Genomic DNA, 16,845 nt, shown 5'->3' with positions numbered 1-16,845 from the left:
TCCTTAACAGCCAAACTGTAAATTATGGAGTATAAATATTCAACAGAGGAGCTCTTTATGAAAATCACCAGAGCAAAATAGACTCTTATTAACCAAATATGCACTGAAAAGTACTTGAGCTACAAATTTCTCCCCCACCCCCATCCTTTTCAAGTTCCCATTAGTAATCAGTGCAGCTGTAGTCTCCAGGCAGAGTTCCTTTCACAGCAACTTTACCTTTTCTCTCTTCTCTTACCCACAGATGCCTAAAGATTAGTGTCTCTAAATGCTGACAGAGGGAGCTCTTTGTTTGCAAAGTGTATTTCATGCTCACTCATTCTGCACATCTCTGGTCCCAGACCCCTCACTGGGAAGCGGGGAGCTGAATGGCACGCTGTAGTAATGGAGCTGTTCGGTCATGTGCACCACTAACCTTTCCTCTATGTCCTAAGACTACGGATTTCTAAAATCCTGTTTTATTTGAAACAGAACATGCATATAGGAGTCCATATAAGGTATGTTGTGTCCACTTTAAAGAATGCCGGCACGCCTAGGCATCCACCACCCCACTTAAGAAACAGAGCATGATCAGTGCTTGTGAAGGCCTCTGGTGCCCCTCCCGGTCTTGAATGAGCTCTTGTTTCTTATACAACATGGCAGTGTTTAGAATAAAAAGTAAAAGCCACCTTTATTCCCCTCATTCTTCCATTGACACTCTTCCTCAAGGTAACTGCTGTTACTAATTCTAGGGTGTCCTTCTAGAATTTTATCTTTAAAATTATTCAACTTCAACAGGTAGCCTGTACCTTCAAAATGGAATTCAAAAGCACAGGAAAGAGAAAATATCTTTGACACACACACAAAAAATTGCTTCGTTTTCCTCAGCAGAAGCAGCTTAACAGCGTTCACCCAAGGGTATCTGCACGCTGCACGTGCTCAGTGCAGGTGTGTGCCTTCCACTCACTGTTACATGGCTGGGTCCTGGGCCCTTGGTGTGTAGCAGTGTTTTAGTGATGGCTGCCCATCGGCACATGCAGGTCTCTGCCATACGGATGCACCGCCTACCCAGCTGACAGAGCTAGGTGAAGGTGCCATCCCCATTGAGTCGTTCAGATTTATGACCATGTAAATACTGTTCCTCATTTTTCCTGCTAGTCTAATTAACATAATGTCTTTTTGTCTCAGGTTGCTTTTAAGACCTCTTTTGTCTTTTGTGGTTTCCCACTTTATTATGATACTCTTTGATATGTATTTCTTTTAATTCTGATTAGTGCTCACTGAGTGTGCCTGTGCACGTCTTTCATTCTGGAAAAATATCAGCCATTAACTCATTGAATATTGCTTCTTTGCCACACACTCTGTTTTCTCCCTCTGGAGTTTCTTTTGGACATAAGCTGAACTGTCCCCTTCAATCCTTCCCATCTCTTAACCCTTCATTCACATTTTTCTTTTGTTTCTCTCCTTGTGCTCCAAATTCTAGGTAATTTTTCAGATTTAGTTTCTAATATACAAATTCTTTGTCTAATTTGCTTCTAGCCTACCTAATAAGTTTAATTTCAGGGACTATGTTTTCAGGTCTAGAACTTCTCTGTTGCTTTTTTCTAAAGCAGGGTCTCAATACTCCCCTTCGGGTGGAGCCTAGGCTTACCATCCTGCCCCCGGTGCAGTAAGGGCTAGTCCCATTGCCTCCTGAGATTGGCACCTGCCATCAGCCTCACCCCCATGGCACATGCATACAGACAACCAAAATTATAGCTCAAGCTCCCAGGGCTGGTTTTTTGTGTGCACCCTGGAGAGGTCACTTACTCTGTGAACTCAGTAGTGCATTTAGAGGATGTAGTTGTATCTTACCCAGCAGTGTGAAGTGATTTTCAGTGGGAGAGTCAACAAGGTACCTAAAACAGAAGCTTCATCTTTGCTATTAATAAAGTACTGTGGCTAATGGCCTTGTATTAGGTATGTGGATGTACACATGTTAGAAAAAGCCTAGATAAAAAACTAGAAGCAGACCGCTAGGTCAGAAGTGAAGTGTATTTTTTATTTTGTTGGATACTGCCAAATCACTCCCCAGAAGGAAGCTTGTGCTCATATCAGCTGTGCAGAAGTACCTTTCCATCCAGGGCTCACCAGCATGGAGGGTTTCAGAGTATTACCAAACTTCACATTGGCTGGGTAGACAAGCTGACAGGTGGTATTACTGCATTTTAGTATTAGTGCATAATTTCTCTCATTACCAGTGAATTTGAACATTTTACAGTGAGTTTAAAAGCCACTAGTATTTCTTTTCCTGTGAACTATTTTTCTTATCTTTCCTCTCCATTTGATAATAGGTTATCAATTTGAAGGAATTTCAGCAAAAATTAGCCAGTCCTCTCTGGTGCAGACATTTTTGTCAGTTTACCATTTGCCTTGACTCTTAAGTTTTTTCCACGCGATAGAAAAAAAAATCATAAACACTTGGATACGAAGTTCTCACTATTTTCTTCTTGAATTCTGTTAATTGTTGAACTCTGAGCCCTCTATAATTAATTTTGATATGATGTATATGGTGGAGCTCCAAGTTGAGAAAGTTATTAGAGGATAGTTCACCTTTAATTGCTAATTTAAGTGGAATCTTTTTTTCAATTATATTTTTTTGAACTAGTGGTTGTTACAAGATAGCTATTGATTTTGATATATTAACATACATTTGATTCTAAATTATTCAGTTATCTTGGATTGCCAACACCAATGATAAATTTGTTCACTCCTCATTTTCTTCTTCTATCTAATTGTATCTAATTTTGTTAAATATTAGCAAAAGTAGATTGCTTTTTTTATAGACTTTTCATTAGGAAATGTTCTATTTCATCAGATTTCTCCTTTGTCACAGGGCACTACATTAATAGATATCCTGCATGGAGCCCACTTGCTGGCAGCATGTTGCTGTAGCTTCTGTTACTTCTTATCTTACTCAGGTCTCAGCACTGATGCAGGTCTACACTTGTCTTCTGTCCTCTCTCAGTGTCAGGTTTTGGGTAATATCAGAATGCTGGCTCCACATAAACAGTTCTAAGCTTTCCTCCCTTTGCTGTGCTGTGGAACAGTGGATTTAGCCCACTTTGCTTGTTCTTGTTTTGCAGGGATGGTTGACAGCTTTCCCAGCTTGCTCTTTGTTCCTTTATCTGTTTGGATTTTCTATCTCCTGGCGATCAGTTTTGCTAATTCTTATTTTCCTGGAGAGGCTTTTTTTATTCATCTAGGTCTTCAAATTTGGAGATTTAAAAAATTAAGAAATAGAAACCCTGAATAGATTATAATGGTAGAAGAAAGTAAATTACCAAAAGGGAAGATAGGAAAAACAAACAAACAAAACCCCAAAAAAACCTACCTACAAAAAAAATTAGGTCCAGGTGGGGTTATTTATGTATTTACTTATTTGTTTATTTTTGCTTTTTTAGGGCTGCTTATGGAAGCTTATGGAAGTTCCCAGGCTAGGGGTGGAATCAGAGCTGTAGCCAGGTCTGAGCCCTGTCCCCTGGATGCTAGTCTGGTTTGTTAACCGCTAGCCATGAAGGGAGGGGGGTTGATTGAAATACGTTTGATATACAATTTTATATTAACTTTAGGTGTCATGTAGGGGGTTCTGTTTGTGTTTTCCTGGCAAGTTGTATCAAACATTCAGTAAACTGTACCTTTCTCATCATTTTGAAGTGCTCTTCATCTAATGCTTTTTGGTCTGAAATCACCTTTTCAGGTATTAAGATTGTCACCTCTCCTCCTTGTCACATGTGCCTTTTGTGTGTAGCATATATTGAGTTTTGCCTTGTGACCTATTTCCTGTTAAGAGGTGGGCGTGTCCTGTGTGCATCTATCTGCCCAGCTGACATGTTAGGTCTTTCCAAGCTCCCTATATGTTTGTTTCATACATCATTCCATGGTTTGTGTATTGGCTCCTTATGGTCCTTCTGGCATCCATTTCTTTCAGAGAGTATCCGTGGGTAGCCCACTTTGAGTCCTTTTCTGTTTAAAAAAAAAAAAAAAGTCTTCGTTATGTACTCAAACTTGGTATGTAAGCTAGGTATACAATTTTTGGTTCAAATAATTTCCCCTCAGAACTTTGAAAATAATAGATTTGTGTCTGTGCACGTTCATATGAGTTTAGGACCTAGAACATACTTCAGATAATCCCTTCTCCCCATGTTTTGTGTCAGAGATGTTTGTCCAGCTCCACTCGGTGGTCTTTTCAGGGCAGTGACTGACTTTTCCTTTGTGACCTGCAGCATAGGAGCTGTTAAACTCACCTGTACTAACATGCTGCCACGTTCAATTTTAGCTCTTGTGGCTTATTTCAGGAACTATGTTAGGTGTTTACAGCAGATAAGAGATTTCTGTCTCATTATGTAATTTATCCTCATGTGGAAATAGAGCATATACTTGCATAAAAATAGTTTTTAAAGATGTTCTTAAAGAAATTGAGAATTATTGTAAGGCACGTAAATCCTAAAGAAATTAATTATTCTTAATAAGTTAATTATTCTTAATAAATTATTAATCTTAAAGAAATTCAGATTATTAAAAGGCATGTAATTATCTCAAGAGTTTAGATAAGTGACTGCCAAGTGTCCACATTCTCTCATCCAGATTCTGTTATGCTTAGTCAACCACACGCTCATCCTCTTTCTAAATTTCAACAAAATGGCAGTGAACTTATATTTTCCCAACTGGGTCAGGCAGGCAGATGTAGCTGTTTCACATCTTGCCCTTAACAGACTTTTACATGAATAGCAAAATTGCCTGCCATGCTGCACAGTGTACTTACCCGTGGACAGGCTTCTTGGGCAATGCCCCCATAGAGACACCATGCCAGTCAGATATCGGCCTCCCTCTCGATGGCCTTGTGCACCAAGCAGGTGTCTCCCCTGCGGAGCACATTAAGTGAGCGGCGGGGCAGCTGGCATATTTGTCCTCTTCGTGTTCATAGATTGCTGTGCCCACACTAGCACAGCTGAGGAAGACCTTGTCAGGTCAGGCTTTAATGCTCATCTCGGGCTCTGCAGAGTGAGGATCCACGACCTCCGCACTGACACGATCGCGCTGTCCATCCCTGCCCACCAGCTCGGAGTCTCTGCAGTCCAGATGGATGACTGGAAAGTCGTCAGCGGGGGTGAGGATGGCCTGGTCTCTGTGTGGGATTATCGAATGAACCAGAAGCTGTGGGAGGTGCATTCCAGGTAAGGTTGTTCTCAGGTGCTCAATTTGAGTAACCCTGGGAGCAGTATTGATGCTCTTAGCCTAAGGCAGGCACGGTGCAGGGTGCTGTCCACATGTGTCTTTGTCCTTCTCACTGTGACCCTATGAGCCAGATGCCCCTAACCTCCATTTTTCACATTAGGAAACGGGCTCAGAAATGGAGCTGCTCATTGTTGCATTGTTCAGACTGCCACAACTCTTTCCCGCCTGGGTAGAGACCATGATGGACAGGACAGACAGTGTGTGGGCATGCTGCAGGGGCCTGCCTGTCCCCAGGTGGGGCTGACCCAGGCCCCCATCCTCCACTCCAGAGAGTCTCAACCTTCCTTACTGTTATTGAGAAGGGTGCTTCCAGACTGAAAGTATTCAGCTTCAGTTAAGGAGGAGTTTGTAATTTTAACCTTTAGCTTCTAATTTTCACCTGGAAAATTCAAGAGATAGAGACTCTCCCAAGCACAGGCAGATGGCTTCAGGGATGTAGGTACATGGATACTGAGAAAGCTGCCAGGCTCTGTCCAGTCCTGATTGCCATGGTGATGCATTGCATCGCCACCAGGTGGCGCCAAAGGGCAACTAACACTCCCACACCTTGAAATTCCAGATCTACCTATAAGGAAACCCTTTCATTTGTTGTTAAGAGCTCCCATTGCAGTCCAGGCCCCCAGGGACTGCCACCAGCAGCTCTGTTTAGGTCATTAGGTCTGCACTCCAGCGGCTCTCATTTTTCTCTCCCTGAAAAGCTGCACTCTCTTGAATGGGCCATTCAGGTGAAGTCAGGGAAAGTAAGGTGGTGCATAGAATGGTTGTCCTGTCCAGCCTTCCTGACTCATTTGTGAATGCGCCTCCAGTTCTCACCACTAGTCAGTGGCTTGTCCCAGAGAAGATCATTACTTTTACCAAAGTAAAGCTGATGCCTGACTTCAGTTTCCTGCCCAGAATGCTGGTACTCAAGTCCTTGAGGCCAGTGCCTGCTGCTGACCTGACTTCTCTCTTGAGCTCTGGTCCCACTGTTTGCTCAGTTTCCTGCCCCCCACCCACTTCAGCCTCATTCCCCAGGTCCTCTTGCCCCTCCTTAGCCAGCTCTCCCTTTTCTGTCACTGGTACCATCAGTCAGCCAGCTGCAGGCCTGTGACTGAGCCCCGACCTCTGCCTTCCTTGGCCAAGTCCTCTAGCAACACTTACTCCAGTTGTTGCTGCAAACCCTGGACTCAAGTTTCCCCTTGCCTTGCATTATTACTCTTGAGAGAATGCTCTGGCCACACTACCTGTCCCTGCTTCCGCCTTCTCTGGATCAGGCCTGGGCGGGCCTTTGCAGTCTGTGCTGTTGTCTCCTATTCCTCCTTTCAAATGTTGAGTTCTGTCTCATCTTATGGCTTTATAACATTCCTTCTGCTCTAGAAACACTGGCTAATTTTTGTGGGAATGGGTCTCACCTTCTTATCTGTTGGAAATCTGATGGCAGGCATCTGCTTGCTTTAGACGTCTTCTCTATCCTTTGTGCTCCACTGGATAAAATCTTTTAGAATGAACAAAAATCTTTGCTTCATAAATTTCAAGCCATTTTGTTCCAAAACTTTCTGAAGGCACCTTCATGACCCAAAGTTCACGTGCTGTTTGTAGCCCTCAGACGTTAGGACTGGCAGGCCTAAACACTCAACATGACCTGCAGGTGGGGAGCCTGGCTTAGTATGTTTGAGGGGCTCGTCCAAGGCCAGCCAGCCCAGTGGGGGCAGAAACAGGGCTGTTTTCCACTGCACGTGTCTGAATTGTCTCAACTAGAGTTTGTCCTTTACGTCTAAAATGCACCAGGTTGTTAGGGCCTCGGCCAGAAAGCACAAGGAGCTTTGGGAGCTGCCCCTTGGGGGCCCGGTTTCCTCCTCTATAAAGGGAGAGCCTGGCTTACATGGTTCCAGAGTCCCCGGAAGCTCGGAACTTCTGAGGCGGCTGTAAGCGAAGGTCGTGAAGGTGGGATATGTGAGTTCAGCAGGACATCCGTTGACGAGCATTCTCCTCATGTGCTCCAGACACCCTGTGCGGCATATCTCCTTCAACAGCCACAGCCTGATCACGGCCCACGTGCCCTACGAGAGTGTGGCGCGCGACCCTGACCTGGACCACTTCACTACGCACAGGAGGTCAGTCCTTGGCTGGGTGGATCTGGATTCGTGGGTGTTCAAAAGAGACCCTCTCAGCTTGATCTTATCACTCGGGGCGCAGCCGTTCTTTTCATAGATGTAGATGCAGCAGAGCGCTGTCAGCCAGTAACATGTGCTGAGCACCTCAGCAGGATGCTCTCGGGGGGTAGGGCCGTGGGGATGCAGGCCCTCCATGCCAAGAGCCCAAGACAAAAGGCATAGGGACCTGTTGAGTTAGAATCTGAGTGACAGCGGCAAAGCCCTAGCCTCTGAGCTGAGTCCCTGTGCTCAGCCTTCTGGGTGATGGCTGCCAGACAAGAGAGAGGCCCACGCAGGAGGCTCGGGGCCCCTCTTATTGCTGTTGGTCTGGCTTCCAAGCTGCCTCTTTGTGAGGCCTTCCCTGAGGCCGGTGCTTCTGCCTCCCTGCTCAGCCAGGTGCCTCACCTCCCAGCACTCAGTTCACACCACCAAGATTTGTCTGCTCACCTGCTTACCTCTAGTCCCAGGATGTGCAGTGTCTAACACACCGTGGGCTCAAAGCAGGTGGCTGTCACAGTGAATTGCTATCCTGACTCAAGCAAATCCCTGCTGCTGAGACAGAAGTCATGGAGGGCAGAGTCTGTGGGAACAAGACTGACCCCACTGCCATCTCTGTGCTTTCTCTAGACACCAGGGGCTGATCCAGGCCTATGAGTTTGCAGTGGACAAGTTGGCCTTTGAGAGCACCGTTCCCCTCTGCCGCTCATGCTGTGACACCATGCCGGGTTACAACTATGACCTTGCACTTGCTTTCCCCTAAGATGGTATTTAAGGAATCGCCTCATTTGGGAGTAGGAAGAAACATGGCAAGAGCTGATTCTGTGCATTTTAGAACTGCAGAGGAGCCCAGCAGTAGGTTTAAGTGGGGGGGTAGAACGCAACCCCAGGGTGGCACGTGTGACCCCACACATTCCTCTCCTGCCTTTGCTTTTCTCCTCTGCCAGCTTGGCTCCAGCTGCATTTGTCAGGACTCACTCCGTCTTACTCTGTTCTCTCTTGTGGGTACAGCACCCTGATGACTCAAATGTATATATACCTCCTTCCCACCCCCTCCTCCACCGCAGCCCTCCATCTGCTCCCTGCCTATCCCAGGGGGCCCCCTGGCCCAAGCTGGGGTCTCCCCACATGGTTCTGTACACACGGGCCCTTGCTCCAGCTCTCAGATAAGACCCTTCTGCACCCTACTCCAGCCCCGCCGGCCCTCTTTCTGGTCTCCAGACCCTTTCTCCTTTGGCGACCTTTGGACATGCTGGTCTCTGAGACTACAAGGCCCCAACACCCACCCAGCCCTTGGATCTAAGAATTCACTCCGGCCATCTTCTCTGACAGCACCCTAACCCCCACCAGCCAGTATAACTTTTTCCTCAGAGCTTTTACCACAGTTTATAATTATATATTTATACAATTATTTCATTAATAACTGTTTTGCTTACTATTGTCTATAACATGTGATACAAAGTCGACATTTTCCATATATCTGTTGAATAAACAACCGTACTCCTTGTGGGGAAGAAGGTGATTGATTCTAGGAGAAAAAGAGGAAGAGATAGCGGAGGACGCATTATGTTAAACCACCGAGATGAAACAGGGCAACACGAGACCTGCTGGTTCAGTTTGATGAATAGTTTCCACTTCCAAAGGATTAGGAGGGCAAACCATTGCATTACTCTTGATTTTAAATGGTTCTAAGCAGCAGCCACCTAATATACCTTCAAAATATCAAAGCAAAAAACTGATAGAACTACAAAGGGAAATGAACTTCATGCTCAGGATGGGTGATCAGATCAGTAAAAAAGTATTTAAGAGTTCAGAGGACTTAGATACTATAATTTACAAGCTTGACACAATGGACATAGAATTCTGTACCTTTTCAAATGCCCATAGACCAGGCACAGACATGACCATGTATGAAGGCACAAGGAAACTCTCAGAAAAAGAACAGTACTAGACAGGCCCAAATCCTAATGCAATACAATTAGAAATCAACAAAAAACTAAACAAAAACATACCCCTGGAAATTCCAGGTGTTCCTGAATTAACTTTGTTTTGAAGAGGGAACTAAAATGGAAAATAGGGACTCTCTAGACCAGGGTGACCATGGAAGCATGGAACATCAAGACCGGGGTGGGGGGGGGGGGCAGTTCCCATCGTGGCTCAGCGCTAACAAACCCAATTGGTAACCATGATGACATGGGTTCGATCCCTGGCCTCGCTCAGTGGATTAAGACTCTGGCTTTGTTGTGGCTGTGGTGTAGGCTGGCAGCTGCAGCTCTGATTCGACCCCTAGCCTGAGAACTCCCATATGCCACAGGTACAGCCCTAAAGAGACGAAAAAAGGAGGGGGACATGAGGCCACCATGACTTTATAGAAAATGAGACAGAAAATCAGTGAGCTGTCACCTCAAAGCTTAAAAAAGGTAACAGTGGTGCCAAAGAAAGTGGAAGGAAGGAGTTAAAGAAGGACCAGAACACATTAACTAGGAAACCCACAAATGGTAAAGTTGATCATAAAGCTGAAAGCAGTTTTTTGAAAAGACAAAATACACTACTCTTAATAAAAGAAAAAAAAAAAAGAAGGTACGGGGGCTAAACAGGGGAGAAGTGTGGGCAAAGAATAAGTATTTTCAGTGTGGGGATGATCTGCCCACACTCATGCAAGAGAAAGTGAAGCCTTCCTACCACTCACAAGCGTAGGCGGTCGGGAAATGCACCGTTACTCAGTCCTAGAACTTTTGAGTTGTGAGGGTTTCGGAAGACTTTCCAGATTAAGATATAGTCATGAAAAATCCACATCCAGCTAGACAGGACAACGGAGGCAGATGGAGAACTGCAACTGGGAACCATCCCCTCTTGGTCCAGAGAGCACTGCTCTCCTTCAGGCTCCCTTCCTGGGAAGACAGCTTCTACAGGAGAGGTCTCGGCTTCTTTTCAAAAGAAAACCAATTACTTCATATATGAAGCCAGTCTACAGTGAGCAAATGAGGTATGTATTTTGTTTACTCTCACTGCCATGTGGCGCTCTGACCCCCTGGGGACCTCACTTTATAAGGTTTTCACCTCTCATAGTCCTAATGCAACTGGACCAGTGGGTAACGTATATTTTTTTCCTTGAAGAAGTGGCCCCTTCCCTTCACGGTTCATTCTGTGGGTCCATTCTCCCTCTTGGCTTTGCAGGAGTTAAGGATAATAGAAGAGTTCAAAAGATAGCAAACCCAGAACATTTTACTGAAAGTAAAAATAGTTTTAAATTACTTTTATTCACTCTCACCGGCTGGTCCAGTGTAAAGTGTTCCATGCATGGGGTTTTTCCTCCCAGCCTGTGTATACCATCTCTCATTCATGAAAACCACCTGGGTTTTGTGAAGGAGAGTATATTGGACCCAAACTATGATGTCTAAGCACACCAAGCCCAGTCAAGTGTTTTCTTCTGTAAACCTTACATCCTGGAAGAAATCGCCCCAATGAAGAAAGGACCTAAGTTCCTTTATGAACCAACATTTACCAGTAGCTTGAAAAAAAACCTTGGCCCACATCCACCCTCTTCTGCTCATCCCGTCTTACCTTTGTCCCCACTGGCCATCTTGTGGGAGCTTCTTCACAAGCTCTGAGTTCTCGGCTGACTTCCCTCTTACATAGCTCTTCTGCTTTCTAGCCCTCAGCTCCATGGCTCCCCTAAAGACAAGACAGACTCAGATGTGCTGCTTGGGGAGCCTGAGGGCCAAACCAGAAATCTTTATCTTAAAATGCTGTTTGACTTGCTTTCTTCTTCATAATAGGTCCATGATATTCTATTAAATTTGTAAAACGTATTTACTGCTGAAGTTACTTATCCTGGCAAGGTGTGTGGTGACAGTCCCCTGGCACACCACTTTACCCACTCTCCCCCACCCTAGAAATCTCACCTCACGTGTTGACAGTCTGTCCCGGAACCACTATCAGAGGGATTCCTAGCCCAGGGTCAAAAAAACCCACTTGACTATCTATGAAATTGTGCAGGCGAGCATTTTCTGGGAGCAAGTCTGGCTCTTCTGTCAGATTCTCGAAGGGGACCACAGACCCCCTGAGAACTGCACCTGTGGCCACTAGATTGTGCTTTGCAATCCCAGCCCTGTGACACCTTGGTGCTGGTGCTGCCACTGCCCAGGCCACAATTCACTAGGGCTGGCATCACCTTCCCTACTAAGCCATGGTTGAAAGGATTCAGCTGAGGCGAGGGAAAAGAGAATGTCCCTAAGACTGCACTGCTGGTCCTCTCTGCAAAGGAAAGCTGACAACAGCCAGGATGAAGCCCTCTGAGCACCACCCTCCAACCCTGAACCAGAGGTCCCACTCTGCATTTAAATGACAAACACCCGCCACTGCAAACCAACTTTGCTCATCAGGGATGGCTTCCTTGGGGGGGCACAGCCTGCAGTTTAAAGCTGCCCTCCTTAAGGCCTGTCCTGACGGCAGGTCTGTGACAACTGCTGAGATAGGGACGGGCTCGCCTTCCTGACTCGGACCTTCGCTTTGGGCAGCAGCTGTGGCAGCTGGGCCCACACAGACCTGCCCACCTCACCAGCGAGGCCAGGCCAGATGGCTACCTGGCTGTTGCCACGGGGCCTGCGGTGATCTGGACGGTGGCTGCCTGGGCGGTGTGATGGCAGAGCCCCCTTGCTGGGCTCCGGCAGATGCCATGTGGGTGCCAGCCTGCTCTCCGCCTCTGATGGTGAATGGGGCTTCCAACCAGAGGCTCTCCATGGCTCTGTGCCAGGGTCCTCTCCTTCTCCTAGGGTGGGAGGAAAGAGTCCCCGAGAGTCGAGCCTGTCAGGTCGCATCTTCTCTCCCTTTGCCTGTCATTTCTCTAAGGGAGGCTGCAGAAAACTGCTGCTCGGCACATCCTCTGGCTGTACTGCTGATCTGTGAACTACTCTTGGGGTAAAAACCAGAACCTAGTCCCTTGCTGACCTGGTCAACTAGCAGATCAGAGGGATGAGGCAGCCAGCAGGTGCCTGTCAGCGTCCTCGGTCCTCCTGGGACCAAGCTCCCCCACCACTGAGCCCCTGCTGGTACATGCTCACTGGGTCTGGAAGAGCCCAGAGACAGGGGTGACAGTAACACCCTGGGAAGTCTCACAGAAAATGCCGGCTCTTCCCACTCAACTCTCCAAGGCCTTTCCAAGGTCACTGCGGGGGCGGACAGCTTGCAAGGCAGGTGTTTGCAGAACGCTTGCCAAGGCAACTTGTATTTTTAACTCTCCATCAGCCTGTGGAAGTCACTGCTCTGTCTGCAGTGCTGCAGAGTCTAGCTTCAGCCTGGCTAACTGCGGGCTAATGGGACAGGTTCACCTGCTCATCAGCAAGGATCAGAGCCATACAGGAACCGCCTCCCCTTAGCAGAGCACAAAAAGGACTTTCCAGTCCCTTGGATCAGAAAATAATGGAATGGTTTTGTTAAAGTCTAGCAGTAATTTGTTCCCTGAGAGGGTGCTTGGCCAAAATTGGAAGCTGTTGTCATCTTACTCCGCTCCCTCATCCATAATTCATGTTCAACGTGGCTGCAGAAGGCTTCCCCTGAGCATCTCATATTAGATTTCCATTACACAGCCCTTTTTGTAAACCTACCAAATCGCTGTGTTTGTGTCAAATTGCCGTATTCTTTTAATAGCCAAAGCTGAGTTCTAGTAACTTCTCCCCTTGGTAATATGGCAACATAGGACCAGATCCCACTTTCCACCTGCTTCCTGGGAAACAGGCAGAGAACGTGGAGAGAGAAGTGACCTCACCCTCCATCCACAGGCTGTGGACACTGTCCCTGCTCTGTCTCCTCCACCCACAGCTCTGTCTCCTCCACCCACTCCGGCCTCGAAGCACGGACTTCAAATATTTGACTTCGCATTGATTTCTACCTCTTTCCTTTAGTTAGGGGTATAAATCCTAAGGGAAGCTGTAGAACAAGTGCATTTGTTGACTTGTCAATTTGCCTGTTTTAGAACAAACACATCACCTGCTTGGAGCTGCTTCAGGTGAGCTTCCCCATCTGGGTGGTGGCGGGAGGAGTTGCTACACTTGCTCGGGGTCTCAGCAGCCGGAAAGCCTCTGCTGGGCATGCCCACCAGTCCAGCCTGTAACAGGAGCTGTTTGTGAGCCCCCTGCCTCTGCCTTCTGCAGACTGCACTGCCCAGATGGCCGACCTGAGACTCGTGCCCAGAGCACTGACCCTCATTCTTTCTAATCAAAGGCCAGGAGAGTGTGGGGAACAGCCGCCTTCCTAGGAGCAGGGCCGCCCCACCTGACAGCTGACGCTGAGTGCTCCCCATATGACCAAGTGAGTGAAACACCATCACGTACACGGTGCCCTGGGAACTGGTGGGAGAGCCTCAGGTGGACTCTGTGGCCCCTGCTCTGGTGGAAATGAGCCCTGACCCTGCCAATGAGATGACACCCTCAGTGACTGTGAACAAACCAAGTTTCCTCTGAGCAGCATGGACTGGGCTTGGGGTGAATAAATCTCATTTTAATTAGAGGTTTAGGTAAGCCAGGGCCTGAAACTTCAAAGACAGTTGGCTGGCCCTCAGTGTTCAGAACAAGTACAAATGCTTGTGGTGTGCCCACTGTGGCCACCACTCCCAAACGAAGGCTTAGTGGGGGGCTGATGGAAGATCTATTATTTATAAAAACACTTTGCGTTGATGAAAGAACCGCCTTTGTGGAGAAGAACAAAATGGAAGCAAATTGGGAGAGTCCCAGAAAATCCAGGCCTACCGTGCTCATGCCAGCAGTCCTGCTGCTCAATGACTCCTTGCATCCCTGGCAGTCATGCAGGGCAGGGCCAACACACTTCTGCCAGGCTGTGGGCATCCCACTGGAGACCCATCCTGGACAAGAGCTAACTAACACCTAAAGGGGACCAGGTCTCCTGATGCCAGGCCTTTCCAGATTCTCTCCACTGGCAGCCAGGAGCCCAGGGGCTTGAGCATCTGACCCCAGGAGCAGGGAGCGGGGAGCAGAGAGGGAGAGGGGAGCGGGGAGGGAGGAAGTAGCCCACATCCCACTTCCCACCCGATCACAGGCACCTGGAGCCAAAGAGGCAGAGGCCTTCACCCCAACCTACTGCTTTGAAAATGTCAGGACATTTGTGGAATTAAGCACTGGTTGAATAAACAGCAGGGCTCCAAAGTGACTGCAGACAGCTCTATACTCACCAGAGAGGAAGCTGCGCTGCCTGTGACCGCCGTCTGTGCACTGGAGTCAGCAGAGGCCAGTGTTCCTCAGGCTCAGCTGGGCTCGGAGGCCAGGCTCAGTCTTGCCACGTACTCACCAGGGACAAGATGCCAGCGTCAGTTCCCGCCGTCTCAATGCTGAGGGCTTCCCAGCTCCACTGCTGCCCCACACCGTCCTCTGTGCCACATGCTCACACTTCCCGTAACTCAGCTTGCTGCTCTGCTTCGGCTTTTAAATACAAGCATTAAGTTCATCCTCGGCAATGTATCCTTGTGTGTGCACCACACAGCCCCCAGGGCTATGAGCAGAAGCACTGATGTGAGGGTCTCAGGGAAGGGAAGGCTGGGCGCTGGGCAGGCTGAGGCTCCGGGCGTGCCTTCTACATTCCAAACCCCAACATGTGGGTGTGAGTGGATAAACACGTGTAACGTCAAAACTGCAAAGGAAAAACTCAAGAACGCAAGTTAACAGCAGTAGCCAGTTATGAGGGGAACTTCCCTGGAAGGTGGGGGAGGTATCGCCCAGTAGGTGTCGATAAAAGGAACTCCAGGAGGAGGCCTGGACTGTAAATAGCGACAGTGACCTCAACGATGGCAGCACTGCACCTGCAAGTCGGCAGGTCGCCTGGACACCACTGAACGCCAGCCCTCTGCTGACTCACAGGCCACGGCCACCAACCGAAACGGATGACTTTTGTCTCCAAACTCCTTCTTCCCCACAGCTTGTCCCCAACTGGGAGGTAACAACTGGAGATGTGGGAGATGCTTACCTGGGACAGTCAGCTCCCCGCTGCCACTGCACTGGGCCCTGACCGCCAGTGCCCCTGGCACCACAGGCGAGCTTGGGCAGTCCCCTCAGCCAGCCCAGGATCAGGGCTCCACACTTCTTCTCCTTGGGTCTGCATGTCTGCTCACAACACCAAGGAATGCCCCCCACCCATGTCCTGGCCCCCATGGAGCAAAGAGCTGCTTTCCTTCCTTTCCTGCCTTGGGTTGAGAAGGCAGATGAACTCCTAGCACTCATGCAGGGAAAACAGCACATATTTACCAAAATAAACCACAAAGGGGCGGGGGGCAATCCTCTCTTGCAAAACAGCCTTTGAAAATGAGCTCGCTGCTGCTTGCTCCTCGTGGTCAGCCTCGGGCCACCGAATGGCCAGGCCACGTGCATGAACCTGAGGAACAGACTGGAGCCACGTTCATTAACAAACCCTTTTTGTTTTTTATTAGAAATAAAAACAGCAAGGTCCCACATACCATACCCTGCAGGAAAAGAGATGGGCGAGGAGTGTAGACTATTTACAAGAGCTGTAGCAAAAGGGCCCCCAGGTCTCGCTGCCCAGGTCCACTTGTGGGTTCTCCAGGGGGCCGGGGGCTCAATGGCACAGGGCCATGGTTTCCATGTTAAGGAAGCGGACGTGCATCTTGGTCTCGATGTCGATCCCCTGCCAAATCTGCAACAGACGGAGCAGCATGAGCAGGCTTCTCCCACTCCCAGTGGCCCAAGTCCTCAGCGGCTCCCCACCCACCCTCCTCTACCACCAACTGAGACATCCCCACAGGTGGAAACAAGAGAGCTGTGTTTCAAGGCCACGAGCGAAGCCTGGAAGAGAAACGTCCATCCGCCTTCTTGCTGGTTAATTGGGCTCCGACATTTGGATTCTCCCTGGATTGTCACAGCAAGTTCCTAAGTACTGAATACAAACTCTTCTTCACTGAAGTCATGTGAACCCCACCAACCACCTCAGCTCTGATTTTCATGCAAATTCCTTAACCCCATTAAACCTCCTTTTCACCAGTAAACTGCTGAGGCCACTGCCTGTGCTGCCCTCTCACAGAACACAGAGGGGGCTCCAGTGGAATCATCCACAGAAGCGGTTCGTAAGCTGTTAAGGGCTGCGCAATTGCAAGGTACCATGAAGCCATCATCGTTAATGAAAAGGTCACAACAGTTAGGTTTCTATAATCTCCCAGGGATAGGACAGCAGGTCACCATGTTCTAGACAAGCTCATGCTCAGGAAAGGTCATTTCCACCAAATACCACGTCCTTGGCCACATACCTGGCACTGGCACTGCCATCACAGGCCCGCCTGGCCAGGGCCCTAGTGGACACTCAGGCTACCAGACCCTATCTATCTGCCACACTACGACACCGCTGCGTGCCCAGGACTGTGTGCTTGCCAGCTCCTTGGCCACTTGGGGCCCAAAAGGACCATGGATGGAGAGGTGGGGGGAAGGATGCCAACAGGAGAAGGGAC

General features: G+C 48.3%; 2 protein-coding genes and 1 long non-coding RNA gene across 10 annotated transcripts in view; 1 reads left to right on the top strand and 2 right to left on the bottom strand.

Moving 5' to 3' along the window:
• Window positions 1-8,896, top strand: part of FBXW8 (F-box and WD repeat domain containing 8) — a 132,013-nt gene extending 123,117 nt beyond the window's left edge. The window contains 3 exon segments of the mRNA XM_084994201.1: window positions 5,019-5,192; window positions 7,236-7,346; window positions 8,013-8,896. Coding sequence (XP_084850327.1) covers window positions 5,019-5,192; window positions 7,236-7,346; window positions 8,013-8,145 — 418 coding nt within the window. The 3' untranslated portion in view covers window positions 8,146-8,896.
• LOC146396575 (uncharacterized) lies at window positions 1,997-5,019 on the bottom strand. Its single transcript, XR_014826170.1, has 3 exons — window positions 4,781-5,019; window positions 3,654-3,981; window positions 1,997-3,263 (listed from the first exon to the last, which is right to left on the bottom strand). It is a non-coding gene; the product is annotated as an uncharacterized LOC146396575 (long non-coding RNA).
• A 6,888-nt stretch (window positions 8,897-15,784) lies between the features above and the next one.
• Window positions 15,785-16,845, bottom strand: part of TESC (tescalcin) — a 56,483-nt gene continuing 55,422 nt past the window's right edge. For all 8 annotated transcript variants that reach the window (XR_014826168.1, XM_084994220.1, XM_084994223.1 and 5 more), the window contains one exon: window positions 15,785-16,040. Coding sequence is in view for 7 of the 8 variants with exons in the window: in XM_084994220.1 (XP_084850346.1) it covers window positions 15,963-16,040 (78 nt within the window). In the remaining variant the exon portion in view is untranslated. The remainder of the gene's footprint in view (window positions 16,041-16,845) is intronic.

This window comes from Sus scrofa, chromosome 14 (assembly GCF_054392235.1).
Source record: "Sus scrofa isolate SSC_HxYL_T2T_F1_AM1 chromosome 14, Sscrofa_HxYL_maternal_Yorkshire_Landrace_v2.0, whole genome shotgun sequence".
Taxonomy (NCBI): domain Eukaryota; kingdom Metazoa; phylum Chordata; class Mammalia; order Artiodactyla; family Suidae; genus Sus; species Sus scrofa.
Note: the sequence above shows the minus strand (reverse complement) of the source record. Positions and strands in the feature narration are given on the sequence as shown.